The 27,850-nt window shown below is 38.0% G+C and overlaps 1 protein-coding gene across 1 annotated transcript; it reads left to right on the top strand.

The window, feature by feature from the left end:
• LOC149140409 (1,4-dihydroxy-2-naphthoyl-CoA thioesterase 1-like) lies at positions 1-27,583 on the top strand. The gene is made up of 3 exons (XM_089448002.1): positions 1-495; positions 1,853-2,044; positions 27,023-27,583. Exons 1-3 carry the CDS (start codon positions 319-321, stop codon positions 27,200-27,202), a joined length of 549 nt encoding a protein of 182 aa, XP_089304128.1. The 5' UTR covers positions 1-318; the 3' UTR covers positions 27,203-27,583.
• The last annotated feature ends 267 nt before the right edge of the window (positions 27,584-27,850 follow it).

Below are 27,850 nucleotides of genomic sequence, written 5' to 3'. Positions count from 1 at the left end.
ACAGTTGAATTAAATTATTTAGTTTTTCACGTGTTCAATGAATAGAAATATGTTTTCAGGAGAGTACAACAGCAGGTCCACCCATGTAACAACCTCGATTGCTGCCAATCCTGTAAAATTCATGCCACATGCTCGCCATCATACAGTCATAAATGCCCGCAAGTTTGTCAATGATTTTTGCCTTGCAGCACGCGCACAACAAATTCAAAGCATATTTCAGTGTCCATTGACAGCCCAAGTTACCTGAATTCTTTGTGGTAGCGTATTGATCTCAGTAAACCCGCTTACAGAACCAGGAAGATTCAACTTTGATGCGATATGACTTCCGGACCAGAGGATTCTTTCACAGAGAAGTATCTACAAGGAAAAATTCCAGAGACCAAAGGAGGTTTAAGAGCACCTGATTTAGTGCTTAGGCCCTTTGGGTTTGAGGTGGATTTGGCTAGCTCGGACCGAGTATCAGGGCGTTTTACTGTCACCCAATGCTGCTGCCAGGTAGGTTGTATTAGTGTTTGTTGTTAAATCTATTCCCTATCATTTTTTTGCCTTTTGGATGAAGACTTTCCATATCGGCTAGACATGACACCATGTGGGTACAGTGTAATTTGTGATGTACAAGATTGGAATGATGGCAATTCATGCATTTGATGCCTTTCTAGGTGAGGGTATTCAGTTTAATGATAATCAATGTGTAATGGCAACCAATATTTCTGGTGAGGGTATTCAGTTTAATGATAATCGATGTGTAATGGCAACCAATATTTCTGGAATTATAGTTTCATTAATGCACTGGGATAGGTTAACCTTTGGATTTTGTACTGGCTTAAATCCAAAGATTGACATATACTACCCAATGCATTAATGAAATTAAAACTCCAAAACTATTGATAGCTGGTGAAGTGATAGTAAGTTATACTTACAGACTATTTGCATGACATGGGTGCATTGCATTTTTGGTGAAGTGATAGTAAGTTATACTTACAGACTATTTGCATGACATGGGTACATTGCATTTTGTGATGACTTAAGCTTGAGGGCAACAATTTATGTATGTAGCTTCTGTTTGTGGTATGTGAAATACAAGTGTGAAATATATACGTTTGTTCTTAGAGTCTGTAGAAGAAAATGAATAGCAATTTTGTTGGGGTGGATTTCAAGAATAAAATTATAGAAGTAATCTATGCTCACAATATTTCTGGATTAGTTATTAATGCCCTGGCCCGTGGGCAGTATATGCTAATTTTTAGATTTTATATGGTCTAAATCCAAAGATTGACATATACTACTCAGTGCATTAATGGAGCTAAAGCTCCAGAAATATTGATAGATAGCTGGTGAAGTGATAGTACGTTGTACTTACAGACTATTTGCATGACATGGAGACATTTCATTTTGTGATGATTTAAGCTTGAAGGCAACAATTTATGTATGTAGCCTATGTCTGTGGTATGTGAAATACAACCGTGAAATATATCCAGAAATATTGATAGCTGGTGAAGTGATAGTACGTTGTACTTACAGACTATTTGCATTACATGGGTACATTGCATTTTGTGATGACTTAAGCTTGAAGGCAACAATTTATGTATGTAGCCTCTGTCTGGGGTATGTGAAATACAAGTGTGAAATATATACGTTTGTTCTTATAGTCTGTAGAAGAAAATGAATAGAAACTTTGTTGGGGGTGAACTTAAAGGAAAAAAACTATAGAGGTACTCTATGCTTACGATATTTCTGGATTAGTTCGTTACATAAGTTTTTCAAGAGAGTTTTGGAACTGCAATTTTTGCTTTTACGGGCTATTTATGGCTAATTTGCTAAATCGGTTTGATTTCTGGGCACAAATGAACAGCCTTTCGATGTTCTTCATGGAGGGGTATCTTCCCTGGTTTCAGAGGCTCTTGCAAGTATGGGTGCTCACATTTCTTCTGGATTCAAGAGGATTGCAGGAATTGAACTCAATATCAACCATTTAAAGGCGGCATCTTTAGGAATGAATGTCTATGCATCTGCAAAGCCTATTTCTGTAGGTAAAACAATTCAGGTATTTTTCTCAATCTTTGACCTCAAAATTACACTCATCTTTTTTGAGTTATAGGAAAGCAAAATGAAGAAGTTACACTATCCTCTGTTTACCCCAAACCCCTCTTCCATAACTTAGAAGAATAACTGGAGACAGAAGGATAGTGTATGTGACAGAGGGTCATATCAGTGAAAAGAAATGTGAGGCCACCCACTAGCTGAAAAAGGTATATTGAAGGTATAGAAAGCCACAGCCCCAAGTGTTGGCTCGATTGGTACGTGCTCTTGTGCAAGTCCACAGAGGTCTCAGAGACAAATATAGGGGTTACCAGCAAACCATATGGCTGGTGACCGATCCTCCTTCAATTCCCACTAAGAAAAGGGAGAGCTCAGCGAGGTTTGATATGGCACAGGCATCTCCATCCTTAGCTTAAGTGCACGAGGAGGGGTGAGATTATTTCCTTGGAAAAGAAGCATAAAAACCCATTGATCCAAACACCCAGGTAAGCTTGCGGGAACTAAGTGTCATAGGGAATTCCTCGGCTATAAGTGTGTGGACTAAGGTGACATATTTAGTTGACTAGAGATTAGTGTTATAAGAACAGATATAATCAGAAATTAAATAAAGTAGACTAAGTAAATGTGATATGTGCTCAACTTTTATTACAATGCCAAAATACAAATGTCTACATATAGTATTACAATAGATTTGTAGGACTGTTCAAGTAGTGGTGTTGTATGTGCTAAAACATGAAAGGATTGTGAAGAGTGTTACGCTTAAGAAAGTTAATACTATGCAACTACACGATATTTATAGCTAGAAAATTCCTATTCAACAATGCATTTGGTGCTATAGTTGTGCAGTCCTAGTTGAGCTGAATGTCGATGTTGTCAATATTATACTGGAATCTTGACCAAGGTTGGTGTCAATGTTGAAGTTGGCCAAAGGATTGAGGAAGCCTTCAACGTCAGTTGAAGACTAGAGGAAGTCTGATGATGTCAACTTGTGAGTAGGTCGATGTCGAGGTCTGATCATTCCTTCAGAGTGATGGTCCTCCATTGCTTGTTGATTTAGTTATAAAAATGGTTCTTTGATTTGTTCCAACCAATACACTTATACTAATGTGGATGTGGGTACTATTTTCCCTAAACAGTCTAGAACAAATAAAATTGTTATACTGAGTAATATGTTTAACCTAACTTTCAATGATGGAGTACATTGAGGCAGGTGCGATATAATCAGGATCTAAGTCTGTCAGATGCAAATTTGCAGAATGCTTGAGAAAGGGCAATGCAGATGGCTGAAGAAGTTCAGCATTAAATAATGGATGCATACCAAGATATGAGGGGATGCCTAGGACAAACGTGTATCACCTGTTGCTTTGATAATCATATATGGACCATAACAGAGAGGCTTGAGTTTTTCATAAGGGGTTTTAAATCTTTCCCTCTGCATATAGAGCCAAACTTTGTTAGTGACATTCAACTGATGTGGGACATGATGAGCAATGTGTTCCTTCTCATACTTTTGTTGCTGTCAGGAAAGGTTTTCTTGAACTGTGATCGATGTGCTGCATGAACTACTCGGTTTTATCTTGTTCATGAGCTCACTGGGGCATTGGCAACGTCATGGGTGCCTAAAAGGTAATGCTAAGGGGGACTATATGTTAAAAAACAAGGCGTGTTTGAAAAGAACTATGGCTTGTAGAAAACTATGAATATAAAGGGCAAGTTATCATCCCAGCTGTTAAGATGGATTTGACTATAAAAAGGTAGAGAATGTTACTTTGTTTTGCATTCTCTATAGGAGGGGACACAAACTCGAGATGAGGTTGCCTCCTCTGTGCCCAGTATGGGATTGAGATGCTTATCTTGCACCAAGGTGCACGATGGCATTCCATGGGCATCTTGGGGACACATTATATGTCTTCAATGCCAAATTTTTGCATGTAGAAATTAATGTGTAGATTCGAAACTGGTCATGAAATTCACTAAATCACAAGACTTGAAACTACTCTAATGATGTGTGGAAGTTAATTCACAATCTAGAACACAAATCATAGTCATGCAAAAGGAAACATCACACGTGCACAAAGATTTATCTAGGGGAAAGCAACTGTTCAAAACCCCTTCCTATCTGTATTACATTAATCAAAGAATATATATGAATACATATGCTTGTTCAAGCCTGAGCACAATTTGCAAGTGTATAGTCTATCTCTTTGCATGACTCACTGACTTTGTCCAACACGTAGCCAATTTTCAAGCCCTCCAAGCTCCTATTTCCTTGTGTTGTTCCTTGAGGAAGTTAGCCCCTATTATTTAGGAAATTCCCTCTATTAGATTGCGCAATTCCTCTAGGTCCTTCCTTTGACTGCATGCACCACCTGTACACATGGGAATAGTCTACGATTGATAGTACACTGCCTTGGAATCTCCATCTCAACTGGGTAACTCGAATTCTCCACATGCATCAATTATTTTGGGTTGATTGATTAGTTAACTAGTTGATCATTAAGTGTGGTTGAAGTTCCACTTCCACAACTTAACCTCCACTAGTTCTTCTGACAGTTAGAACTAGTTTAATTGACCATAACTCAATTTAACTGAAATAGATTGCTACAAATTATAAAACAATCATACTGAACTGAACTCAAGATTCCCCAACTCGAATTAATTGAGTTAACTGAGTGACAAGTGCCATGTCACCTCAGTTAACTACCTCCAATATTCCTGCTGAAATGGAAATTCAAATTTTCTCTAGTTTGACCAAGGCAAAGTCAACTGAGATTTTCTCGCTGCATTTTCAACACTCCCGCTCATCAAGAAAGGGATTATCGACCACCCCTATCCTGCACCTGTGGAACTCGAAATTTCCTCTTGACAAGGCCTTTGTCAAAATATCAACATCTTGTTCCTCTGTTGGAATGTACTACAACAACATTATCCGCCTTTGTACACAATCTTGTAAATGGTGATACCTGGTATTTATATGCTTGGATTAATCATGAAAAACTGGGTTTTCAGAGAGCTTGATGCAACTCTTATTATCACAGTAAATCACAGTTGGATCCATCATTTGACCAAACAGTCCAACACGTATCTTTCTCATCTAGATCGCCTCAAATGTTGCTTGACTTGCAGCCATGTATTCTACTTCTACCGAGTTGAGTGCCACAAATTTTTGCTTCCTGTTTTTCCAAGAAACCGTTGCAGACCCAACACTGAAAATTCCACCTGATGTATTCTTCTAGTCTGATGGACTCCCTGCCCAATCTACATCTATGAAGCCACACAACTTCACTTCCTCCGTCCGTTTGTACCATAGTCCAAACTGGGTAGTGCCTCTAAGGTACAGTAGAACCATAGTTTTAAAAACCGTTCACAAAAACCGGTAACCGGTCAAACCGGCCGGTTAGCTAGCCTGCCGGTCGGAACCGGCCTAAAAACCCGGTCTGAACCACCATGTGCCCGTTTTTTTGACCTAACCGGTAAAAACCGGCCGGTTTAGGACGGAACCGGCCGGTTTGTAGCAAACCGGCCGGTTCCGTCCTAAACCGGCCGGTTTATGGCAAGCCCACCATAACTTGCAAAAAGCGGTTTTTTGATTGTGGTTTAGGGGTTTTGGGGGGGAACTAAGGGTGTTTTCCCTCCAAAAACACCCTCTCCAAGCTTATAAGAGGCCCCTCTCACTCTCATTTGTCTCACACAACTGATTTGGAGTGTTTGTGAGTTTGTTTGTGAGCTTGGAGAGTGTTGAGTTTTTGCTGAAGTAGTCATCTTGGAGTTGGAGTTGGAGCTATTTTGGAGATATGTAGCTGTCAGTGGAGTTGCCATCTTCAAGAGGAGGCTAAGGGAGCTAGTTTGCATTTCCAGGTAAGGATTTGCACTTGATAATTCCTCATTTGAGTCTGCTGTCCATGAATTTTTTTTTTATGTGTTATAAACTTCTCACTTCTATGATCTACCATCCAGGGAGTCATCATGCCTCCAAAAGCCAAAGACACTGCATGGGCTCACTGTGATATGATTGATGGCAAAATGATCTGCAAATATTGCCAAAAATCCATTCAAGGAGGGGGTATTAACAGGTTCAAGCAACACTTGGCTGGGATAGGAGGCCATGTAAAGCCATGTGGAGCACCAAATGAAATAATAGGGCATATTAGGGCAGAATACCTTCAGAAGTTTGAGACTCAAGTCACTGAACCAATAGAGAAGTTTGTGACTGAAAAGTTTGGGAGTAGAGACTCAACCGAGTTTGATCATGATGACTGAGACTCACGAGAAGTTTCAACTTCAAGTGATAATGTTGATCACTATTATAGTATTACTATTATCATATATGTAGAGTCTACACTGAAGTCTTGTAGTAGGCCACTGGCCCCATAGTTTGTAGGCTTTGTTTTTGCACTCTAGAGGCCATTTAGAGCCTCATTGCTTATGTATTTTGTCGACAATATGTATTGCACTCGGTGCCATTTTGATATATTCACCTTTACATGGTATATAAATGAGCAATCTTTGCATATTTTGTCTCTATTGGCTTCGAATCATGGTTTTAAATCTTAAAAATAGTTTTTTTCATTAAAAAATAATTATTTAATGTATTTTTCTAAAAACGGTTTGTTTAGACCAAACCAGTCCCGGTTAGACCGGTTCTGGTCGGTAAACCGGTTCATTAGGTGGACCGGTCCGATCACCGGTTCCGGTTTTAAAAACTATGAGTAGAACATGCTTAGCTGCCCTCCAAAATAGTTTGGTTGGCCTAACCATAGCTTGGCTCAGCTGGTTGACTGCATAACACGTATCTGGTCGTGTGTTCACAAGATACATGTGTGAACCCACCAACTGTCGGTAAACAGTAACATTGACTTCCTCACCTGAAGTGGCATCCTCTTTCCTCCAGTTGGTTACTAGAGGTGTCTCCATGTGTTTGCATCTGTCCATGCAGAACCTCTGAAGTATCTCGTTGGCATACTTGCCCTGAGAGACAGAAAATTCCCCATCACCTTGCCATACTTCTAGTTCGAGGAAGTAGTGCATGAGACCCATGTCCTTCATTTCAAACTGTCTTGTAAAGTCCTCCTTGCAAGATCTAATCAGTCGCTCATCACCAGTCAAAATCAAGTCATCAACATATAAGACAATAATCAACAATTTACCTTCTACCAAAATATGATAGAGGTTTGCATTTGCTTCACTTTTGTTGAAGTCCAAACTGATGAGATAGCTATGGTTCCTAGTGTACTAAGCACGGGGTGCTTGCTTGAGACCGTACAACGCTCACTTGAGTCTGCACACATGAGACTCTTGATCAAAAGTTTCAAAGCCTTATGGTTGTTCGATATACACCCCCTCCTCAATAACTCCATTGAGGAATGTTGTTTTCGCATCCATCTGCTGGATCTTCCACCCCATCTGTGCAGCGAGAGCAAGGATTGATCTGATGGATGAGTACCTTGCTACAGGAGCAAAGGTCTCCTCATAGTCAATTCTCTCAACCTGAGAGTACCCCTTGGCTACAAATTTAGCCTTGTACTTTTCTATGCTTCCGTTTGTTGCATTCTTTACCTTGAAGATCCATCTTGAACCCATAATTGATTTGTCTGCTTATCTTGGACCACATCCCAAACATTGTTGCTTACAATGGATTCGTACTCCCCCACCATTGCATCAAATCATACAGGTTGCTCTACTGCTTCCTTGAAAGAGGATGGCTCAGTCTCGACAAGCTCAATCATTAGAGCCATGTAACCAGTGTATCGATCTGGTGACCTTCTCCGTGTTGAAGAATCTAGGGCAAGTAGGATTGATGTGATTCTTCTTAACTTGATAACTATTTGTGAGGCATTTTAATTTTCTTCTTAGCACAATCTTCTCTTTGACATTATTAGAGTGTGTGTTTCTTATTTCATCAAATAGCTACCAAAACCAAAGAGACAAGAACACAAGATGTTTGGCTTTCTGCTAGGGCCAAAACCTCTCCCTCTTGGAGAGGAAAACCCACACACAATTCTTCTTATAGAGATTCCATTTGACGAATACCAAGACCTTGACCCTTGACCTACTAGGCCACTCCAAGACCAAGACACCAATCCTCTTCTTTGACACTGCTGAGATCATCATCATTGCTGCATCATTGAGGTCATTATTGTTGCACCATTGCTATTCCTTCACCTAGATCATTTCTGCATTTTTCTCTGTTATCATCACCATGTCTTCATCAATGCACTGAGGTCTTCATCTTGCCCTTGTCTTCACCAAGATCATTATGTCAAGGTAATAACTGTGTATAGTATGTTGAGAGAGCATTGTTGTGGGATTACTATTATGTCGAGACAGTGATCAGTGTATCATCTTCATCTTCTTCATAACAAACATATTGAGGCAGTGATCAACACTAAGGTCTATGTCATTACATCTATAACGAGATTGTGACTGTGGTCTTTCCTTGTACCCTAGACTGTCACCGCCAAGGAGGAGAAGACTGTAATCTGCTTACTATAATTATACCCGAAATAGCAGAGGTATCCCAGGTGTGTCCTTCTGTAATGCGAGGTTCAGATTCCTGTACTCATCCGAGAGGATTTGAGGTCCTATAGTTACCCAAAGTTTCAGAGATCTGAGACACTATTCTGTTGCCTTGATCCGAGATTCCTGTACCTCCTGCACCCATCTGAAGTTCAGAGAAGAATCTGAAATCTTACTTTTCTGTGGTGACCCTAACTACGTATATATAGTATTTATGTCTCTATATGTTAGGCCTCTATACTACTAGTGTAACCCCTTATTGTTATTAGTACAAGCCCATTATTATATTGATGTACCCATGTAGTGCCTATATTGTTACTATTGTGCCCCATAGAAGCCCACTATTGTTATTATTATGCCCTTACATTATTATTGTTATGTCGGCTCTGATTATATTATGACCCCTTAGACTCCTATATATAGAAAGGAGGTATTTTCATTTGTATCATCTAAGAATTGTTCATTTGTGTAATGTAAAGGAGGTTGTCCCCTCGAAGAGGCTTATTTCTAAGGTGTTCATCTATCTTTTCTATCTTTTTGTGAGCTGGTTTCATAACATTTGGTATCAGAGCTTTGGATTCTAGGGTTTCGCTGTTCCAAATAGGTCATTGTAGCATTTTCGCTATAACTTTTTTTTTTTTTTGTTCTTTTTTTTTCTGTGATGTTTCAGAAGTGAACAAAAAAACCCATTTGAGACGAAATCGCACTGAACCTCGGGTCCAAATTTCAGAGCTTTTCGAACTATATTTGCGGAGATATGATCTGGGGAAGTTAGTCTTTTGCAGACTCTTGAATTACATTCCAAACAGGTGACCTGGGGAAAATCGTCATAACCTTCTCTCTGAGCATTGGATTGAAATTTCGTAAGAAGGTACGGAAAGAGGACGGACTGTAGTTTCTTGTATATATTTTTCAGAGCCAAAGGTTGAAACAGGGACACGTGGCACGTCGTACAAGTTCGCTCTACTGAACTAGTCTATAATCAGGTCACTGTGGGAGATTTGGCATAACTCTTCCTTGGAGAATCCAATTTGGATCAGATTGGTGGCATTGGAAAGAGGACACAGAGGGCTACTGCAGGTCAAAATTTCAGAACTTAAAGATCCGAAAGTACAGAGTTACAGTCGTTTCAAGATTGAGCTTCTAAAATCAAGAAAAAGCAAGACGAGGAAGTTTGATGGCAAGGATCCGGTAAATTGGATACTTCAGATGGAGAAATATTTTGATCTACATGGTGTAACACTGTTACAAAAGGTATGTATTACATCTTCATATTTAGAACCGGATCAATTTTTATGGTATAAAGGCCTTTGCTCTCGTAAACAACTTGTTACGTGGTCAATTTTCACGGAGGAAATGATAGCACATTATGAGGATACAAAGAGCAACACCTTCTTTAGAGCAACACCACAACAATTGGAAAGAGTAAAAGGGCTTTGTTACATAGTGGAAAGTAAAATTATGGCAACAAGGAAGTCTACCCCTCACAACTATAAAGATGCAAGTGTTGTTTCTTCTAGCCTTCCACAACCTACAAGGGTTACACCACAACAATTGGAAGAAAAAAGAGAAAAAGGGCTTTGTTACAATTGTGACATCAAATGCACTAAAGGTCATAAGTGTGTTGAGAAGAAATTATTTTACATAGAGTATGAAGAGGAAGAAGAAAATGATCAAGAAACATCAAAAGAAGAGGATATACGCCAAGACCCAACCCCAGAGAAAGAAGAAATGAATCAGACCATATCTTGTAAAGCATTGGCAAGAATTACCACTCCTCAAACTCTCAAGATAGAATGACATATCAAGAAGAAAAAGGTACAAGAAGTGAAAGATCACATCGAGAAAGAAGAAATGAATCCAACCATATCTTGTAATTCATTGGTCGGAATTACCACTCCTCAAACTATCAAGATAGAAGGACATATCAAGAAGAAAAATGTTCAAGAAGTGAAAGATCACATTGGCATCAAGAAATGAATCCAACCATATCTTGTAAAGGATTGGAAGAAATTACCATTCCTCAAACTCTAAAGATAGAAGGACATATGAAGAAGAAAAAGGTTCAAGCAGTGAAAGATCACATCGAGTATCAACAACAAGTTCTCCAACTTTTAAAGGATAACGCCACTTTGGTGCAAAATCGAATGAAACAACAAGTAGATCAACATCGTAGTGAAAAATGTTTTAATGTAGGTGATTGGGTATTTTTATTGCTACATCTCAAGCAAGCTATTTATGAGAAGGAAATGTTGGCAATACTACATGCACTTAAGAAATGGCTACCTTACCGAATGGGAAGACACTTCAAGGTAAAAATGGATTATGATAGTCTTAAATACTTTTTAGAACAATATTGCCAGAAATTGAAGAGGAAGGAAAAATCATATTGGAACCTAGAGCAGTCACAGAAACAAGAACCCAATAGCTACGAAATCGATCAATTTCAGAGTATCTCATCAAGTGGAAGAACTTACCTGCTGAATATTCCACATGGGAGGACAAGAATTTTATACAAAAGCATCAAGAACTACTCAAGCATTGAGGAAAACACTTTTTGAAGGAGAGGGGCAGGTTAGACACCTATACTACTAGTGTAACCCCTTATTGTTATTAGTACAAATCCATTATTCTATTGATGTACCCATGTAGTGCCCATATTGTTACTATTACGCCCCATAGAAGCCCACTATTGTTATTATTATGCCCTTACATTATTATTGTTATGTCGGCTCTGATATTATGACCCCTTAGACTCCTATATATAAAAATGAGGTATTTTCATTTGTATCATCCAAGAATTGTTCATTTGTGTAATGTAAAGGAGGTTGCCTCCTCGAAGAGGCTTATTTCTAAGGCGTTCATCTATATTTTCTATCATTTTGTGAGCTGGTTTCATAACATTGTATTTGATCCGACATGACAATGTGAAGTGTTGTGTCCTTTTATTGAGCCGACATGACTTTCTTTAGTCTATTTAATTCAATTTGAGGCCGACATGACTGCTCTCTTTATCATTTTTCTTGCTGTCTTCTTCATGAGGATTGTGCTGGTCTTGGAGGGCTAATCTAGTCACTAGGTAGACTTATATACATTACATATATGCTCAAGAAGAGCTCTTTGACTCTGACTTTCCTAGACCTATGAAATGAGCAAGAAACTCATTCTCATAATTTACAAAAATAATATTTCTTTTTCTTGACAAGTACAAAGATCAAAATTACATTTGTAAATATTGAACTCAGTTACACTTTCTTCAACACTCTGCTTGTGCTAATTTGAGGGAGCACCCACATTCTCCCTTGCATCCTACACAAGTCTCTCAGCTTCCCTGGTCCTTTTCCCACCTTCTCTGGATGGTTTTGCTTGAGTGGTTGTCTCCACTCAAGGCTCAATTTGTGCTTGCTCCACAACTTCCTAAGGTTCCTCCTTTGGAGTTAAAAGCTCTTTTTCTCGTGGCATCTTAAGCTCCCTCTCAAGAGAGCACCGCATGGCTTTGTCTTCATCAAATTTTACATCACTTCGCACAATTGACATTCTAAGGGATGGCAAGTGCACACGGTAGTTGTGGGGAGTTTCTGTGTAACCCAAAAATACCCCCATTTTTGCTGTCGGCTCTAGCTTCTTCCTTGATTCTTTGGAGACGTGGCAATAAACAGAGGCTCCAAAAATCCAGAAGTGTGACACATCTGGCTTCCTCCCCAAAAAAGCCTCCTTTGCGAAGAATCCAATGAGGACTCTTGTTCTGCAAATAGACTGTTGTGTTGCATGCCTCGGCCCACAAATGTAGAGGTAGGCCCTGATCATGCAACATCGCCTTTGCTGCTCCCACAATGCTATGATTCTTCCTCTCAGCCACCCCATTCTGCTGTGGGTTATGGGGTGTTGTCAACTCTCATCGAATGCCTTCTTTTACACATAAATTTTTAAATTCATTCGACACGTACTCACCTCCATTATTGCTCTTGAGAGCTTTCACCTTCTTGCCTGTTTCTTTCTCAACCAGTGCCTTGAATTCTACGATCTTGGAGAATTTCTCATCCTTCTTCCGCATGAAGAAGATCCAACACTTTCGTGAGAAGTCATCAATAAAATTGACAAAATATTTGTGCCTGGCAGTGAAGGTTGTCGAGAAAGGTCCACAGACATCAAAGTGGATCCTTTTAAGTTTTAAGAATTGCATGTGCTTTGTTGTCCCGATCATGGAAATTGGCTTTAGTGTACTTCCCCAAGGTACACCCTTTGCATGTATCCTATTGCTCTAGTGCTCCTTTGGTGAGGCCTATGGTTATTTGCTACATGATCTTCAAAGCGCCATGATGCAAGTGATCAAGTCTTCTATGCCAAAGTTCACTCGCGGCTTTGCACCTTCTCTGCCTTTGTGCTTAATGCAGCACAATCCTACACATCTAGCTTGTACATGTTCTTCACACGAACCCCAATCTGCTTCACCTATCCCATGGCTATGTGTCTCAGGAATGCCTTTCCTTTGCTGAAGATCACATCATAACCACGGTCTTCCAAAACTGCAACAGTGACAAGATTTTTCTTTAGACTCGGAGCAAATATCACATCCTTAAGTTTGAGAGGGGAGCTCGAATCCCTCTAAAAGGTGACTGTACCAATCCCAGTCACACTGTTCCTTCCATCATCTCCCATCTTGATGTGCATACGGAGATCTTTCTCCTCCAAATCACTGAAAATTTTTGTATTCCCTGTCATATGGAATGAGGCACTATTTTCCAAGTACCACACGCTCCCCATCACTATGTTGGCCATGCATGCGATGAGAGTGAAGTCAAGCTCGAACTGTGAAGCCAAGGCTTCACTAGATGCTCCTCTTGAGGTCTTCTTGCTTGTCTTCTTGTTTGGACACTTCGTGGCATAGTGCCCAAATTCATGATAGTGAAAGCACTTGATTCTGGACAAGTCTTTCTTCTTGCCCCCTTGATTAGATTCTACTTTGGATTGGGATTTCATCCCTTTTCCATTCTTTGCCTTTCCAGCCAAGGCACAATTTTCTTCATCCTCACCCTTGGATGAAGTCTCATCTCTGGTATTCCACCTTATTTCCTCTTGTACCAAATTGGACCTTAAGCGTTCCCAATTTGGTAGTTTCTCCCCCCTGTTCACTGAACCTTGGTAGTTGTGCCAGCTCTTGGGAAGGCCTGGAAGGGCTAGGCTTACAAAATCATCTTCTGCTACAGTAACACCAACTTGACCAAGTTCATCACGACATTGCGTAAACCTGCTTAGGTACTAGGGAATAGTCTCATTCTTCTACATCTTGACTTGCCACATTCCATACAGTCTCTTTCCAGTGGAGATTGGAGACAATATGGTCTCGTACTCCCTCCGATATGATTCTCCTCGCTTTGGCTACACATTTCTTCCATTGTGCTAGATCCTGAGCATTAAATGTTGTTGGTTTCGGGATATCATTATCAATGAATTCCTTCAATCCATTATCTTCTAGCACTGCCTCCATGTGGTCCTTCCAAGCAACATAATTTGAGCTTCCCTCAAGGGCATACTTGAGTATTAGTCCATAGAAAGCCATCCTTCTAGCTCTGAAGAATTGATCTTGCAAATCTGATCCTCCTGCAATAAGAACTTCGAAATCTCTGCTCTACTGTGAACCCTGCTTTGGTACCATGTAGAAATTAATGTGTAGATTCGAAACAGTTCATGAAATTCACTAAATCACAAGACTTAAAGCTACTCTACCAATCTGCAGAAGTTAATTCACAATCTAGAACACAAATCATAGACATGCAAAAGGAAACATCACACATGCACAAAGATTTATCTAGGGGAAAGCAACTGCTCAAAACCCCTTCCTATCTGTATTGCATTAATCAAAGAATAGAGATGAATACATATGCTTGCTCAAGCTTGAGCACAACCTGCAAGTGTATAGTTTATCTCTCTGCCTGACTGACTAACTCTGGCCAACACTTAGCCAATTTTCAATCCCTCCAAGCTCCTATTTCCTTGTGTTGTTCCTTGAGGAAATTAGCCCCTATTATTTAGGAAATTCCCTCTATTGGATTGCGCAATTCCTCTAGGTCCTTCCTTTGACTGCATGCACCACCTGTACACATGGGAATAGTCTACAACTGATAGTACACTGCCTTGGAATCTCCATCTCAATTGGGTAACTCGAATTCTCTGCATGCATAAATTATTTTGGGTTGATTGATTAGTTAACTAGTTGATCACTGAGTGTGGTTGAAGTTCCACTTCCACAACTTGACCTCCACTAGTTCTTCTAATAGTTAGAACTAGTTTAATTGACCATAACTCAATTTAACTTAAATAGATTGCTACAAATTAGCAATCAATCATACTAAACTGAACTCAAGCTTCCCCAACTCGAATTAACTGAGTTAACTGAGTGACAAGTGCCATGTCACCTCAATTAACTACCTCCAAGATTCCCGCTGAAATGGAAATTCGAATTTTCTCTAGTTTGACCAAGGCAAAGTCAAACTGAGATTTTCTTGCTGCATTTTCAACATTGCATTTGTTTCCTGTGTCTCCCATGAGAACGAATGATGTTCCCAACTATAAAAATAGTGAAAAAAATATTTAAATGAAAAAAACAGAACTTATGGGGAATGGGTCAAAACTCCAAACCTTATGGTTGATCCAAATCAAAAAATATGACAAAGAGTTATATGAAACCATTTCCCCCATTTAAAAATAGTAAAAGAATCTATTAAATGAAAATTGTCAAAACTTATGGAAATGGGTCAAAACTCAAAACCTTAGGGTTGATCTCAATCCAAGAACATGAAAAAGAGTGATATTGCCTATAGGAAATGATTTTCTTTTCACTTGGAAATTTTAGCAGCTACAAGGAGATATTTTTCCATGTTTTAATATACAAACATGCATACGTATAAATCACAATTAGAATTTTAATAATCTATATCTATAATAAACATAAATGATAACAATATCTAAGTTGCTTGGAAACAAATACCAAGGCATCTTTGTATTTGAACAAGGATGTCATTGAGGCGCACCTTTAGAATCTTGTGTATGAACATTCAAAGAACCTCATTCATCAAATCAATGAATGTCATCAATATGTTGGTCCAATCAAAAGGCATGAAAAGCCACTTATTCAATCCTTCTTTCATCTTGAATGTGTCTTCCAAACATCATCCAATTGTGTAGAGGCATGATGATAACATGACCTGAGGTCGATCTTTGTGAAGTACCTCACTCCATGAAGCTAGTCTATGTTATATAAAAATTAAATATTTTGTAAACAATTTAGTTAATTAGGGCATAGGGCATGATCAAAGATCATACCCATTCACCAAGAGGCACGTAGGGCTGTATTTAAGCCTGAGTCTGTCATCCTGTAATTCATCAATTCATATTCATTATTAATAAAATACATAGTTTTATGTCAATCGTTGGTTTGTATCTTCCATTTGGTATCAGAGCGGTTTGCTCCCAAGACACTGTTGCTATTGCACGTGTTCGTCATTGCTCAACAGTGAATACACAACCGCCCACATTTGTCGTCCGACTGTGTCATCGCCGCAATTTCTTTGCTGTTTTTTCCTTGACTTTCGCTTGTGTTATCCCCGTTCAAACCAAAACCACCACGTGCTGCAAACCCTCGACTCTGTTGTGTGCCTTCAACGTCCACCTTCGATTTCCGTTGTCCCTTCCGCTATGCCCCCCACTCTCGACTTTTGTTGTGCTTCCACTGTACCCCCACCCTCCACGCTAGTCTTGATCTGCCTTCGACCTCCGCCATTTTCTCTCCCGTAGGTTCATACAAATATATATTTAGAGTATATATATATATATATATATATATATATATATATATAACCCAATCAATTAAAATTTAATTAATTATTATATAGTTATAACTTATAACTATATATATAATTCAATTAATTAAATTTAATTAATTAAAAAATATATATAGATGTTATATAATTAAATTAAATTAATTTAATTTAATTATATATATATATATATTAGGTTCAAATTAAGGAAGAAAGCTTAAACTGGCGGACAAATATACACCCCCACAAACCCGTTCAATGTCGTCGATGACAATGACCAATTTCAACAAAAAATTGGTTGATCTTGAGAATAGGATTACTAGCCATTCTGATGATTTTAACCAAAAATTAGTCAATCTCGAGAGTAAGGTTACCGGACATTCCGATGATATCAAGAAGCTTCAGATACAACAAATCGGATAGAAAGACAGCTCGGGCAGAACCATATCAAATCCAAAATGGATCATAATCAGACAATGACAATACTGACCGCTATTTGTGACAGGATGAAAATTACACCTGAACAAATATTCCAGAATGATGAAGGTAATCAACAACACAATTCACTAGATTCAGTAGATTCAATAGATTCTCATGGAAAAACCGAGTCTCTAAAAAAAAATCATCCATGCAACATCAAGAAAATAGTAACGCGAATTTTCAAAATAAGCAGCTCTGGAATCCATTCACCAATCAATACCCTTTATTCACTCCACCATTAGCGACGTATCAACGAAGAGCAAAAATCGAGCTACCCAAGTTCGATGGTAACGAAAAATGTAGCGTTGCATGACTCCATAAAGCAGAAGAGTATTTCGAGATTTACGTTATTGACAATGATGACAAAAACACTAGGCACACTTCCATGAAAATGGAAGGCAAAGCATATAATTGGTATATGTGGTGGAAGAAGACGATACTCGCTATCAGTTGGAGAAAATTTAAGGATGCATTCTTTAAAAGGTTCCAAGGTGTGAAGGAAGAAGGGTTATTTTCAACACTCATCAGATTGTGACAAAAAGGAGATGTGGATGAATACACTCGAGAATGGGAGACCTTAGCAACACGAGTACCTGGGTTATCAGAATCTCTTCTAATCCAATTGTACATCTTTGGACTTAAAGCCCATCTAAGAGTAGAACTTGAGCTACATGACATTGCGTCGATAGAAGTAGCAAGACAAAGAAAAAGCCGTTGAAAAGAAATTTGAAAAGATACTGTGGTCAATACGGATAATACAAAATATGTTCCACCACATCTTCGTGAAGGAGAAAAATCTAACGTGGAAATGCAAAGGATGAAAGAGCGCAAGTGCAAATGCCGTGGTGAAAAGTGGGACCCTAAACATAGGTGTGCTAAAGGAAAAGAGACAAAGAACCTATATAACTGTGAAGCAACTAATGATTCAAATAGTAATGAATTAGACATAGAAGGAATAGACTATGCCCTAGAATTCTCTCCAAAACTAGATGATGAAAGCGTTCCGCAAGTGTCATTATCAGCTATGATAGGTATATCACAACCCCAGACCTTAAAATTAAAAGGACATATCAAGAAGAACAACGTAATGGTTCTCATCGACACCGGTAGCACCCACAATTTTTTAGACTCAACCATGGCAAATAGACTCGACATTTTCACATTTCCCATGCCCAACATGAAGGTGATGGTAGCCGACAGTAAGAAGATTGAAAAGGTAGGGAAATGCCATAAGGTCAAATTGCAAATTCAAGACTTTAATTTAGAATCTCCATTCTACACTGTACCATTAGGAGGAGTAGATGTGGTCTTAGGTATCCAATGGCTACAAACCCTAGGCACTTACAGGTATATCACAACCTCAGACCTTAAAATTAAAAAGACATATCAAGAAGAACAACGTAATGGTTCTCATCGACACTGGTAGCACCCACAATTTTTTAGACTCAACCATGGCAAAGGGACTCAACATTTTCACATTTCTCATGCCCAACATGAAGGTGATGGTAGCCGACGGTAAGAAGATTGAAAAGGTAGGGAAATGCCATAAGGTAAAATTGCAAATTCAAGACTTTAATTTAGAATCTCCATTCTACACTGTACCATTAGGAGGAGTAGATGTGGTCTTAGTCATCCAATGGCTACAAACCCTAGGCACTTACATCACACATGTATATCACAACCCTAGACCTTAAAATTAAAGGACATATCAAGAAGAACAATGTAATGGTTCTCATCGACACTGGTAGCACCCACAATTTTTTAGACTCAACCATGGCAAAGAGACTCAACATTTTCACATTTCCCATGCCCAACATGAAGGTGATGGTAGCCGATGGTAAGAAGATTGAAAAGGTAGGGAAATGCCATAAGGTCAAATTGCAAATTCAAGACTTTAATTTAGAATCTCTATTCTACACTGTACCATTAGGAGGAGTAGATGTGGTCTTAGGTATCCAATGGCTACAAACCCTAGGCACTTACTCTGCCAACCATCAAAAACAGTTTATAAGCTTTAAATGGGAAGGGCAGAGGTACAAGTTATATGGATTCCAAGCACTAGAAAATCAAATCATGTCATCATCCCAGATGATGAAAATGATTTGAAAAGGAGCACCAACCTATGTAGTACAATGTCACCAATTAGAAATGTTATCTGCAAAAGTGATTAGCGAAGAGTCACCAGAAGTACAAGAGCTAATTCAAAAGCACGAAAAAGTATTCCAAGACCTGCCCATGAAAATGCCTCCTAAGAGGGAAATCGTGCATACAACAGAAGTCAAAGCAGGATCAAACCCCATCAACATAAAACCATATTGATATCCGCATCACCAAAAGATTGAAATTGAGAGATTAATCCAAGACCTTTTAAAATGTGGAATCATCTCAAAAAGTAAGAGTCCGTATGTTGCTCCAGTTGTATTGGTAAGGAAGAAGGATGGATCATTCAGGCTATGCATTGATTATAGAGGATTAAACAAAATAATGATTAAAAACAAAATCCCAATTCCCTTTTTCGATGAAATGTTGGACGAACTACATGGTGCAAAATACTTCTCAGAATTGGACTTAAGGTCAAGCTATTACCAAATCAGAATCAGGTTGGAAGACATACCAAAAAATGCATTCTGAACACACGAAAGTCACTACAAATTTAAAGTAATGCCCTTTGGGTTAACCAATGCACCAACAACATTCCAAGCCACTATGAACGAGTTATTCCGTCCATATCTTAGGAAGTTTGTATTAGTATTCTTTGATGATATTTTAATTTACAGTAAAACTTGGAAGGAGCACCTACAACATCTGGATAAAGTTCTTACACTACTGGAAGAGCATCAGTTCTATGCCAAGAAATCCAAATGCACCTTTGGGAAGGAAGAAGTAGAATATCTCGGACACATAATATCCCATGAAGGAGTAAAAGTGGACCCTAATAAAATCAAGGCTATAAAGGAATGGACCAAACCTGTTACTATATCCAAGCTAAGAGGGTTTTTAAGATTGATTGGATATTACTAAAGATTTATCAAAAACTATGCACATATTACTACACCTCTAACAAACCTTTTAAAGAAGAATTCATTTCAATGGAATGAGGAAGCAGGAAGGTGTTTTGAAGAATTGAAGGAAGTTATGTCTAATGCCCCGGTATTGGCAACTCTAGATTTCTCTAAACCATTTATCATTGAGTGTGATGCTTTCGGGTTCGGTATAGGTGCAGTGTTAATGCAAGAGGGGCATCCAATAGCTTTTGAAAGCAGGAAGCTCAATAAACGAGAACGTCTTAAGTCCACATACAACAAGGAAATGCTCGCTATTATGCACGCACTGGCTAAGTGGAGACAATATCTTTTGGGAAGTAAGTTCTCCATTTGAACAGACCATAACAATCTCCAGCACCTCCTCCAACAAAAAACACTTTTCGAAGAACAACAAAAATGGATTGAAAAAATTGTCGCCTTTGACATGGAGATATTACATAAAAAGGGAAAAGACAATGTAGTAGCAGATGCCCTGTCTAGGAAGGACGAAGAACCAACATTACTTGTAGTCTCAGTTGTTGTTCCTGAATGGCTTAATGAGATTAGAAGTGAGTATGCCAAGGATCCAGAGATAACTGCGATAATTAATAACCTTCCAGACAACTCAAAATTTGAATGGAAGAACGATATTCTATGGTACAAAGTAACAATCTATCTGAATTCAAACTCCGAGTTTAAATCAAAGATACTCAAGGAGTCACATGATTCATTGTTAGCCGAACTTGTAGGATTCTTTAAAACTTACTACAATGCACGTCAATCATTCTTTTGGAAGGGGATGAGTTGCGATATTCAGAAATATGTAGCAAAATATGATAAATGTCAAAGAAATAAAAGTGAAAATATTATGACACCTGGATTACTTCACCCCTTAAACATTCCGAATCAGAAATGGGAAGAAATATCAATGGACTTTATTGAAGGGTTACCTGTATCCGATGGCAAGGATAAGATTTTCGTAGTAGTCGACAGACTCACCAAATATGCTCACTTTATTGCAATGAAGAAATCAGACTTAGCTAAACAAATCGCTGAGATATTTTGCAAAAATATTTATAAATTACACGGTTTTCTGAAAGTCATTGTGAGTGATAGAGATGCCAAATTTAAGGGTAATTTCTGGAAGGAATTGTTCAACCATATAGGAACCTACCTAAATATGAGTTCTGCTTACCACCCTCAAACAAATGGACAAACGAAGGTTGTCAATAAATGTTTGGAAGCCTACCTACGTTGTTACGCTATAGAAAAACAAAATAAGTGGGTTCAGTGGTTGCATCTCGCTAAATGGTGGTATAATTCTACTTATCATATGTCAGCAAAAATGACTCCATTCCAAGCTTTGTATGGGTATGAACCTCCGAAATGGAAGGATCTAGCTACCGTCCAGACAAATCTACCAGCTGTTAAAAACCAACTAGAAGAAACCCAAAAAATCATCCAAACCCTAAAAGAAAATTTAAATAATGCAAGAAACCGTAGAAGCAACAAGCTAACCAAAATAGAACTGAGAAAGAATAATTTAAATAATGCAAGAAACCGTATGAAGCAACAAGCTAACCAAAATAGAACTGAGAAAGAATTTGAAGTTGGAGATTGGTATTTGTAAAGCTCTAGCCATACGAACAACTGTCCTTAAAACAAAAAGGAAAAAATAAATTGGCACCAAAGTTCAACAAAAAGATCAACCAAGTTTCATATAGTTTAAGCCTTCCGGATAAAAGTCGTGTCCACAATGTCTTCCATGTATCCTGCCTTAAAAGGGTACTTGGTGACCATCAATCAACACAAACAACGCTTCCATCCTTAGATGATGAAGGAAGGGTCATTTTAGAACCAGAAGGTATCATATCCACGAGGGAAAAGAAGCTCTGATCACGAGTAATCAAAGAGTACTTGGTCAAGTGGAGAAGAAGAAGCTTCTTGGGAAACTGAAGCGTTTCGTCAACAACATCCGTCGTTACATATGATTTCAGGACAAAGCATCTTTTTGGGAGGAAGCCAATGTTATATAAAAATTAAATATTTTGTAAACTATTTAGTTAATTAGGGCATAGGGCATGATCTTTGATCATGCCCATTCACCAAGGGGCACATAGGGCTATATTTAAGCCCGAACCTCTCATCCTGTAATTCATCAATTCATATTCATTATTAATAAAATAGAAATTTTTATGTCAATCGCCGGTTTGTATCTTCTAGTCTAGTAGGTTGTCAATTCTAGGTAGTTGATAGTGGTACTCCATTATTATTTTGTACAAGGCTCTATGGTGCATATAGAGTCCCGAAGGGCCTTTTGTTTGCATCCAAAACAACTGGGCTACCACATGGGGAGGTGTAAATGGATGGATGTGTCCTTTGTTGATAATGTTTGTCATCTCCAAAGAGTTTTTTGCAAAGGGGATAATTTGTCAGTGATGATCCCAACCTTAGTTTGATACTACTTAGAATTGAGGAGTCTATACTATAACGAGACCTACCTATTAGTGTTTGAAAGATGTCATTGGAGTTCTAAAGAAATGTGTTGATTTTCTTATATTAAGTGTGTTGACAAGTGACTTCTGCCTACCATTGAAGATCTTCTTCCCCTTTGATTAGCACTATACCTTGAGGAGTCAAACTTATGTGAATGCAAGATGAGATTTCAACATTGCTTTCTTAATGCAAGGGTCATGTTTGTCTTTGAAGGCGACTTCAAGATGCTATATTTAGTATTACTGAAGCAACCAATGTGAAGGTTGGGATTCATGAACTCCATAGCTATCATAAATATAATCATGGTTGTCCAAATAGAATACTGCAAATCTCCAAGGCTGCCACGTCTTGAGAAATCATCCTTTAGGAGCTTGATATACTAGAATTTTCATTGTGAGTGACTTGAATATATTTCCCTTCTCATAGCCACCCAACAGAGTAAGGTGGAGGATCATGCATTTTTAACACCAATTGAAGTTGTTCCATTATGCTAGTTGCTATGATATTCTTATAAATTCCATTGCTGATTATGCCATGCAAAGGTTGTCCATTGACCCAATGTTTTGTTTTGAAGATCGGTTCTTTCTCCTTTTTCAGCGATCAATTGCGTATTGAGTTGTTTAGTGTCAAGGCTAATAATTTTTTGTCCTATGTTGACGAAAGTTGGTTCTTTGTTCTCACCTTGTGATGCTTGAGTGGTGCACCAATTCATGAATTATTTTTACTCCTAGGGTTGGTTTGGTTGAGTTGTCAACTGGTTTTGGGATTGTGTTGGATTAGACCATCGTCAAGGTTGCCATTGAGTTTAACATGGGTCAAATTTAGGTTGTTGTTCAACTTACGGAGACTTATGTTGGTTGTCCTTGTATATTGTCACTAGTCAATTGATCTTTGTCATCGTTGTCATGTCAGTGAGCCTTATTAGTGTCGCATGTCATTCTTTGCTTTGTACTTTTCATCTTCTTTGATAGCTACTATATAAACATCTCCAAGAGTATTGATTGTCAAAAGTTTGAGCTCAATCTAAATATAGGTACATAAATATGATTTCTACTTCCAAATATTCTGATACCTAATGTTGCAAAATATCTAACAAATGGACATTGTATGGAATTCAAAGATGTACTCTAATATCATATTGCAATTGGCTAGGATTTTGGTGTAGGAATTTCCACTAGATATACTTTTCTTTAACTTAACTGACACGGTGGAAAGTTTGTCTTAGAATATTTTAATAATCGTTCTAGTATGTCATGGGTGCTGGATATTGCAGAACTGTACATATGCTCCCACCGATAGAGCATGTTAGATGTCAAATCGATTGTGGTGAAGGAGATCTTCATTTCTTCTTCAAGTTAGTCAAGAGAAAAGTATGTATCTAGGCTTTGCGGTGATTTTTATAAGTTTTATGCATCATTTTGGCTTAAAATAAGGGAATATCAAGGTTGACTTCCACTTGAATGGATTGCGACTATAGAATGTTATCTACGTTTCATTTGATGCATGAGATGTCATTGGGAGATATGGTTTGAGCTGCATCAAGAGTTGTGAAAATTAACTATACAATTCTTTATGCTACCTCTATAATGCTTTGCCAATAAAATTTTAGACCCTAGTAAAGAGGACCTTGATTATTCAAAGTTGTACGCTTGTTTGTGCCCAATTAGGAATGCATAAATAGTGTAGGAATACGATCAGGAGTTGTAGGTTGAATTCCATCTTCTTGTAAGCTGACCTTGTATAAACGAGCTTTAAATTCTCATGGCCCCTGAAATCTTATTTCTTCCATGCAATGATATCATACTAGTCCAAAGCCCTCATATTGCCTTGAGAGAAGTATTCTAGGGAATTCATTGGTTATAAATTTGTGAATTAAGGCAATGACATATATTCAACTAACTAGAGTGCAGTGATATGACAATAGAACATAACTAAACATTAAGCAACAATAGACGAACAAAGTATCAAAGGTACTCAACTTATTATTACAATGTTGAACAATGTAAAAATGTGTACATAAAGTATTATAATATATTTGTGGGATTGTTAGAACAAAGGTACTCTTTGTGCCAGGACCTAAGAATGCTTTCTAAGGTAGAGTTCGATATATGAGACTCAAGGGGGCTAGTCTCAAGAGAGCTAATATGACACAATGAAAGAATATTTATAGATAGAAGTGTACTATAAAATATTCATGGCATTGACAGTTCAATTGTCTAATTGTTTATGGTTCAACCTCTACATTAATACTACAATGGTTCATCCTCCTTGTCAAACCTTTTTGATTTAGGACGAATCTTGATATTGATGTCAGTTTAAAGTGTTGGCCAAGGTCAGTTGATGTTAGTGATTGACATTATTTTTGTTGTTGACTTATGGAGACGGGCATGTCAAACAAATTATCTGTTCCCCTTGAAGAGCAAGACCCTCCATTATTTACATATAACTATAAGAATTATGATTTGATGTATTCTAAGGTGTACCACTTAACTAATGGAAGTTAACAAACTAGAAGGTAGTACTCTAACATCAAAACAATTCTAGACGTTGAATAAACAAATAGACTAGTGAAGTCTTGAAGGTGCTCAATTTGTATTACAATTTTGCACAAAGTATAAATTTGTACATGACATTGTTAAAGTAGAGGTGCTCTATATGACAATATCGGAGAAGGATTCACTCATAAGACTCAAGAGTGTTAGTTTCAAGAGAGCTAATATGGTTCAATGAAATGGTATTTATACAAAGAAAGGTCTTTGATTCAAACCCAAGATGGGATTGGTCACCTCAGGCACTTGGTCCCTTCATTTGTGGAAGATTGGTCAAGCCCACAACTTAAGTCACACTAAGCAGTGCAACCACACTGGTTGCAATGACCAGTCACAATAGCTGGTGAGGTGTGAACAATAACTAGACCTGGTAGAAGTGATTAACGTTGCAAAAGTATTTAATGTCGTAGACACATTTTAAGAATAGCTCTAAGAACATTGTTATGCTACTCAAGTGAATGAAGTGTGATGCATAAGCAAAAGAAACCCAAACAAGGAAACAGAGAGCCAACAAGGCCCAAAGAAAGGATCACAGATCAAGCCCAGCGATCAATGGAAATGTACATCTACATTATAGTACAAGAATGAGCTACATAATAGCAGGGATCGAAGTAATGTAAGAGTTCATTATCGATCTAATTGTGAGGACAATTGCGATAGTGTTCAATCATCATCAAAGATTATTGCCACACAACTACATGACTATACATGGTCCCGCTTGATGGAATGTTTGAATAGAATTTTCTATCAATGTTTTTGTTACAAAGTTGGCCAAATGAATAACAATGTCGCAAGATTTCCGGAAACCCGTTGACTTTTAGTGGCACTGGAGTGGACATGGTCAATTTTAATTTTTGATTGCCAAAGTCCATGGTTGCATTGAGTTAACTGTGAGATAATGATGCCAACGAACCTAGCACTGAGTTGGTACATAGATCTGTGTGTTCATATGTTGAAGATGCCACATGGATGATCTATGGAAGAAGGATTTGTGTCATGCTAAAAATCAAGCGCAAGTTATAGTTATGATGAACGTGACCAAACATAGGGGGGTCACAAAGGGAATACAGTGGATACTGTTGTGAATACTTTCTCAGTCACAATGCCAAAGGGCCTATAGCAATCCAAAATCATACCAAGTCACAGCTTAGTTCTATCTACGAATTAAGGTTGTTAGTGCTTCAAATATGTAATTGCATTAGTGTTGTGAAATTGCATCTTCCTTGTCAACATAGTGTGACTCGTGTCAATCAGTGTCACTGTTGATTTGGTATGTCAGCCAAGGTTGATCTCTATGTTAATGATCAATATTAGTCCCTGATTTTCGACTAGACGAGGTCAAATTCAGCCAAAGGCTTTAGAAAGCTTATTCACCTCTAAGATAAGATATTGCTGAACAGATGATCTTGTCCTGTATCTCTTTTCTTGATCTAAATCATAGTTATAAACTAAGAAACAGTATGGGGGAAAGTCCGATAACTGCAGACAGATATTGCATGTCGAAAGATGACTGCAGTTGGTTGAGTGTTCGACAATTATGTTCATGGGCTATATAGCATATCATTGTCCTATTTGGCAGTGATTGTAGCCTCATAGTATCTCTCTTCAGTCAAAATTGATTCATTTTTTAACATAGCAGTGGTTGAAGGGCATTTTTTAATTCCTTACAAATTACAATCAGTGTTTGTTTTCAGGATATGGGAATTTATGTTAACGAGTATGAATTCTGAACCATTGTAGTTGTTAATCTGTGATGGCCTGTTCATCAAGTCAATGTTATGAGATCTATTCTGAACTGCCATGACCTTTTATCATAGAATTGTAATTCAGAAATCATGTAACATGATGGAGAGCAGTATCTGTTCTTTATCATAAGAGTTATTAGTAGTATTGCTTTTCATGACAAAATTAAGTTACAGCAATGATTGCTTAAGGTCATTTTAAAAAGCTTATTCATCATATAATTTTCCTGTACAGGGATCATTCATGAGATGAGACAATCTTTGTCAACTTTCATTTTTGTCATTCTTAATATGGCTCGTCCTCTGGCTAAAATCTCACTTTGCTTGTGACTAATGAATTAAAGTGAAAAACATGTCAGGTATGGGAAGTGCAATTCTGGAACATCCCTGCATCAGATGTTTCCCGGCGAATAGATCCTTCTGCTTTACCCAAGAATTCTATTCTAGCTGTTTCAAGAGTGACATTTTTGGTGGGCTTGCCAATTTCTTCATCCAAATCGAGAGCTACAGAAGAATTGAAGTTACGTTCAAGTATGTGATCAATCTTTCACTCTAGGAATGTGAAATTGTGGTCAATAGAAGCATCCTGGAGGGCACTCTGCTGTCGAATGACTTTGCAAACCATTTTTAATGCCACGAATCATCCTTAGTTATAGCCGTTAAAATAGCACGTGAAGGAAGTCATGAGTATGTCAACTTTTGTTTCCCATACTAGTTCTATTGAATGTACAGCTTACATATGATATTATTCTAGGCATTGATTTCACTCTCTGGTGAGGAATTGTCTTTCCAGCTTTGCTCCACTTTTATCCACTGTACTTTGAGCTTTATTCTGTGTGCTACTCTACTTGTGGGAGTATGACTTTTAAAACTCCATGCTTTGCTTTAGCCAAATAGTAACAAAGTGCAATTAGTTATTAGATCCTGTGATTGGAATGAAACAGTTATTCCTGTGGAATTGTATTCATCTGAGCCATTCTCTAATTGTCTCAATGTTCCAATCTATCTGAAATTTGATGAGAGGCAATTCTCTCTAGTAAAACTTGAACCATTGTTCCTTGAGGTAGAGTGTGTACACCCTAGCAGGTAGTCAACATGATAACATCTCATCTGCATATTATACAGCAATCTCATTCAGACTTTCCAAGAAATGATCTTATCGTCTTTTTCATCCATTTCTTCCTACT

The sequence above is a fragment of the Pinus tabuliformis genome, chromosome X, assembly GCF_031772625.1.
Source record: "Pinus tabuliformis cultivar Carrire ecotype Pingquan chromosome X, CPIR1, whole genome shotgun sequence".
In the NCBI taxonomy this organism is placed as follows: domain Eukaryota; kingdom Viridiplantae; phylum Streptophyta; class Pinopsida; order Pinales; family Pinaceae; genus Pinus; species Pinus tabuliformis.
This window is presented reverse-complemented; position numbering and strand designations above follow the sequence as displayed.

What these genes read in the sequence shown, in the direction of transcription:
- LOC149140409 (XM_089448002.1), top strand. Translation starts at nt 319, where the DNA reads ATGACTTCCGGACCAGAGGATTCTTTCACAGAGAAGTATCTACAAGGA. An exon ending in TCACCCAATGCTGCTGCCAG is followed by an intron (nt 496 to 1,852) that starts GTAGGTTGTATT and finishes ACAAATGAACAG; the next exon opens with CCTTTCGATGTTCTTCATGG. An exon ending in CTGTAGGTAAAACAATTCAG is followed by an intron (nt 2,045 to 27,022) that starts GTATTTTTCTCA and finishes AAAACATGTCAG; the next exon opens with GTATGGGAAGTGCAATTCTG.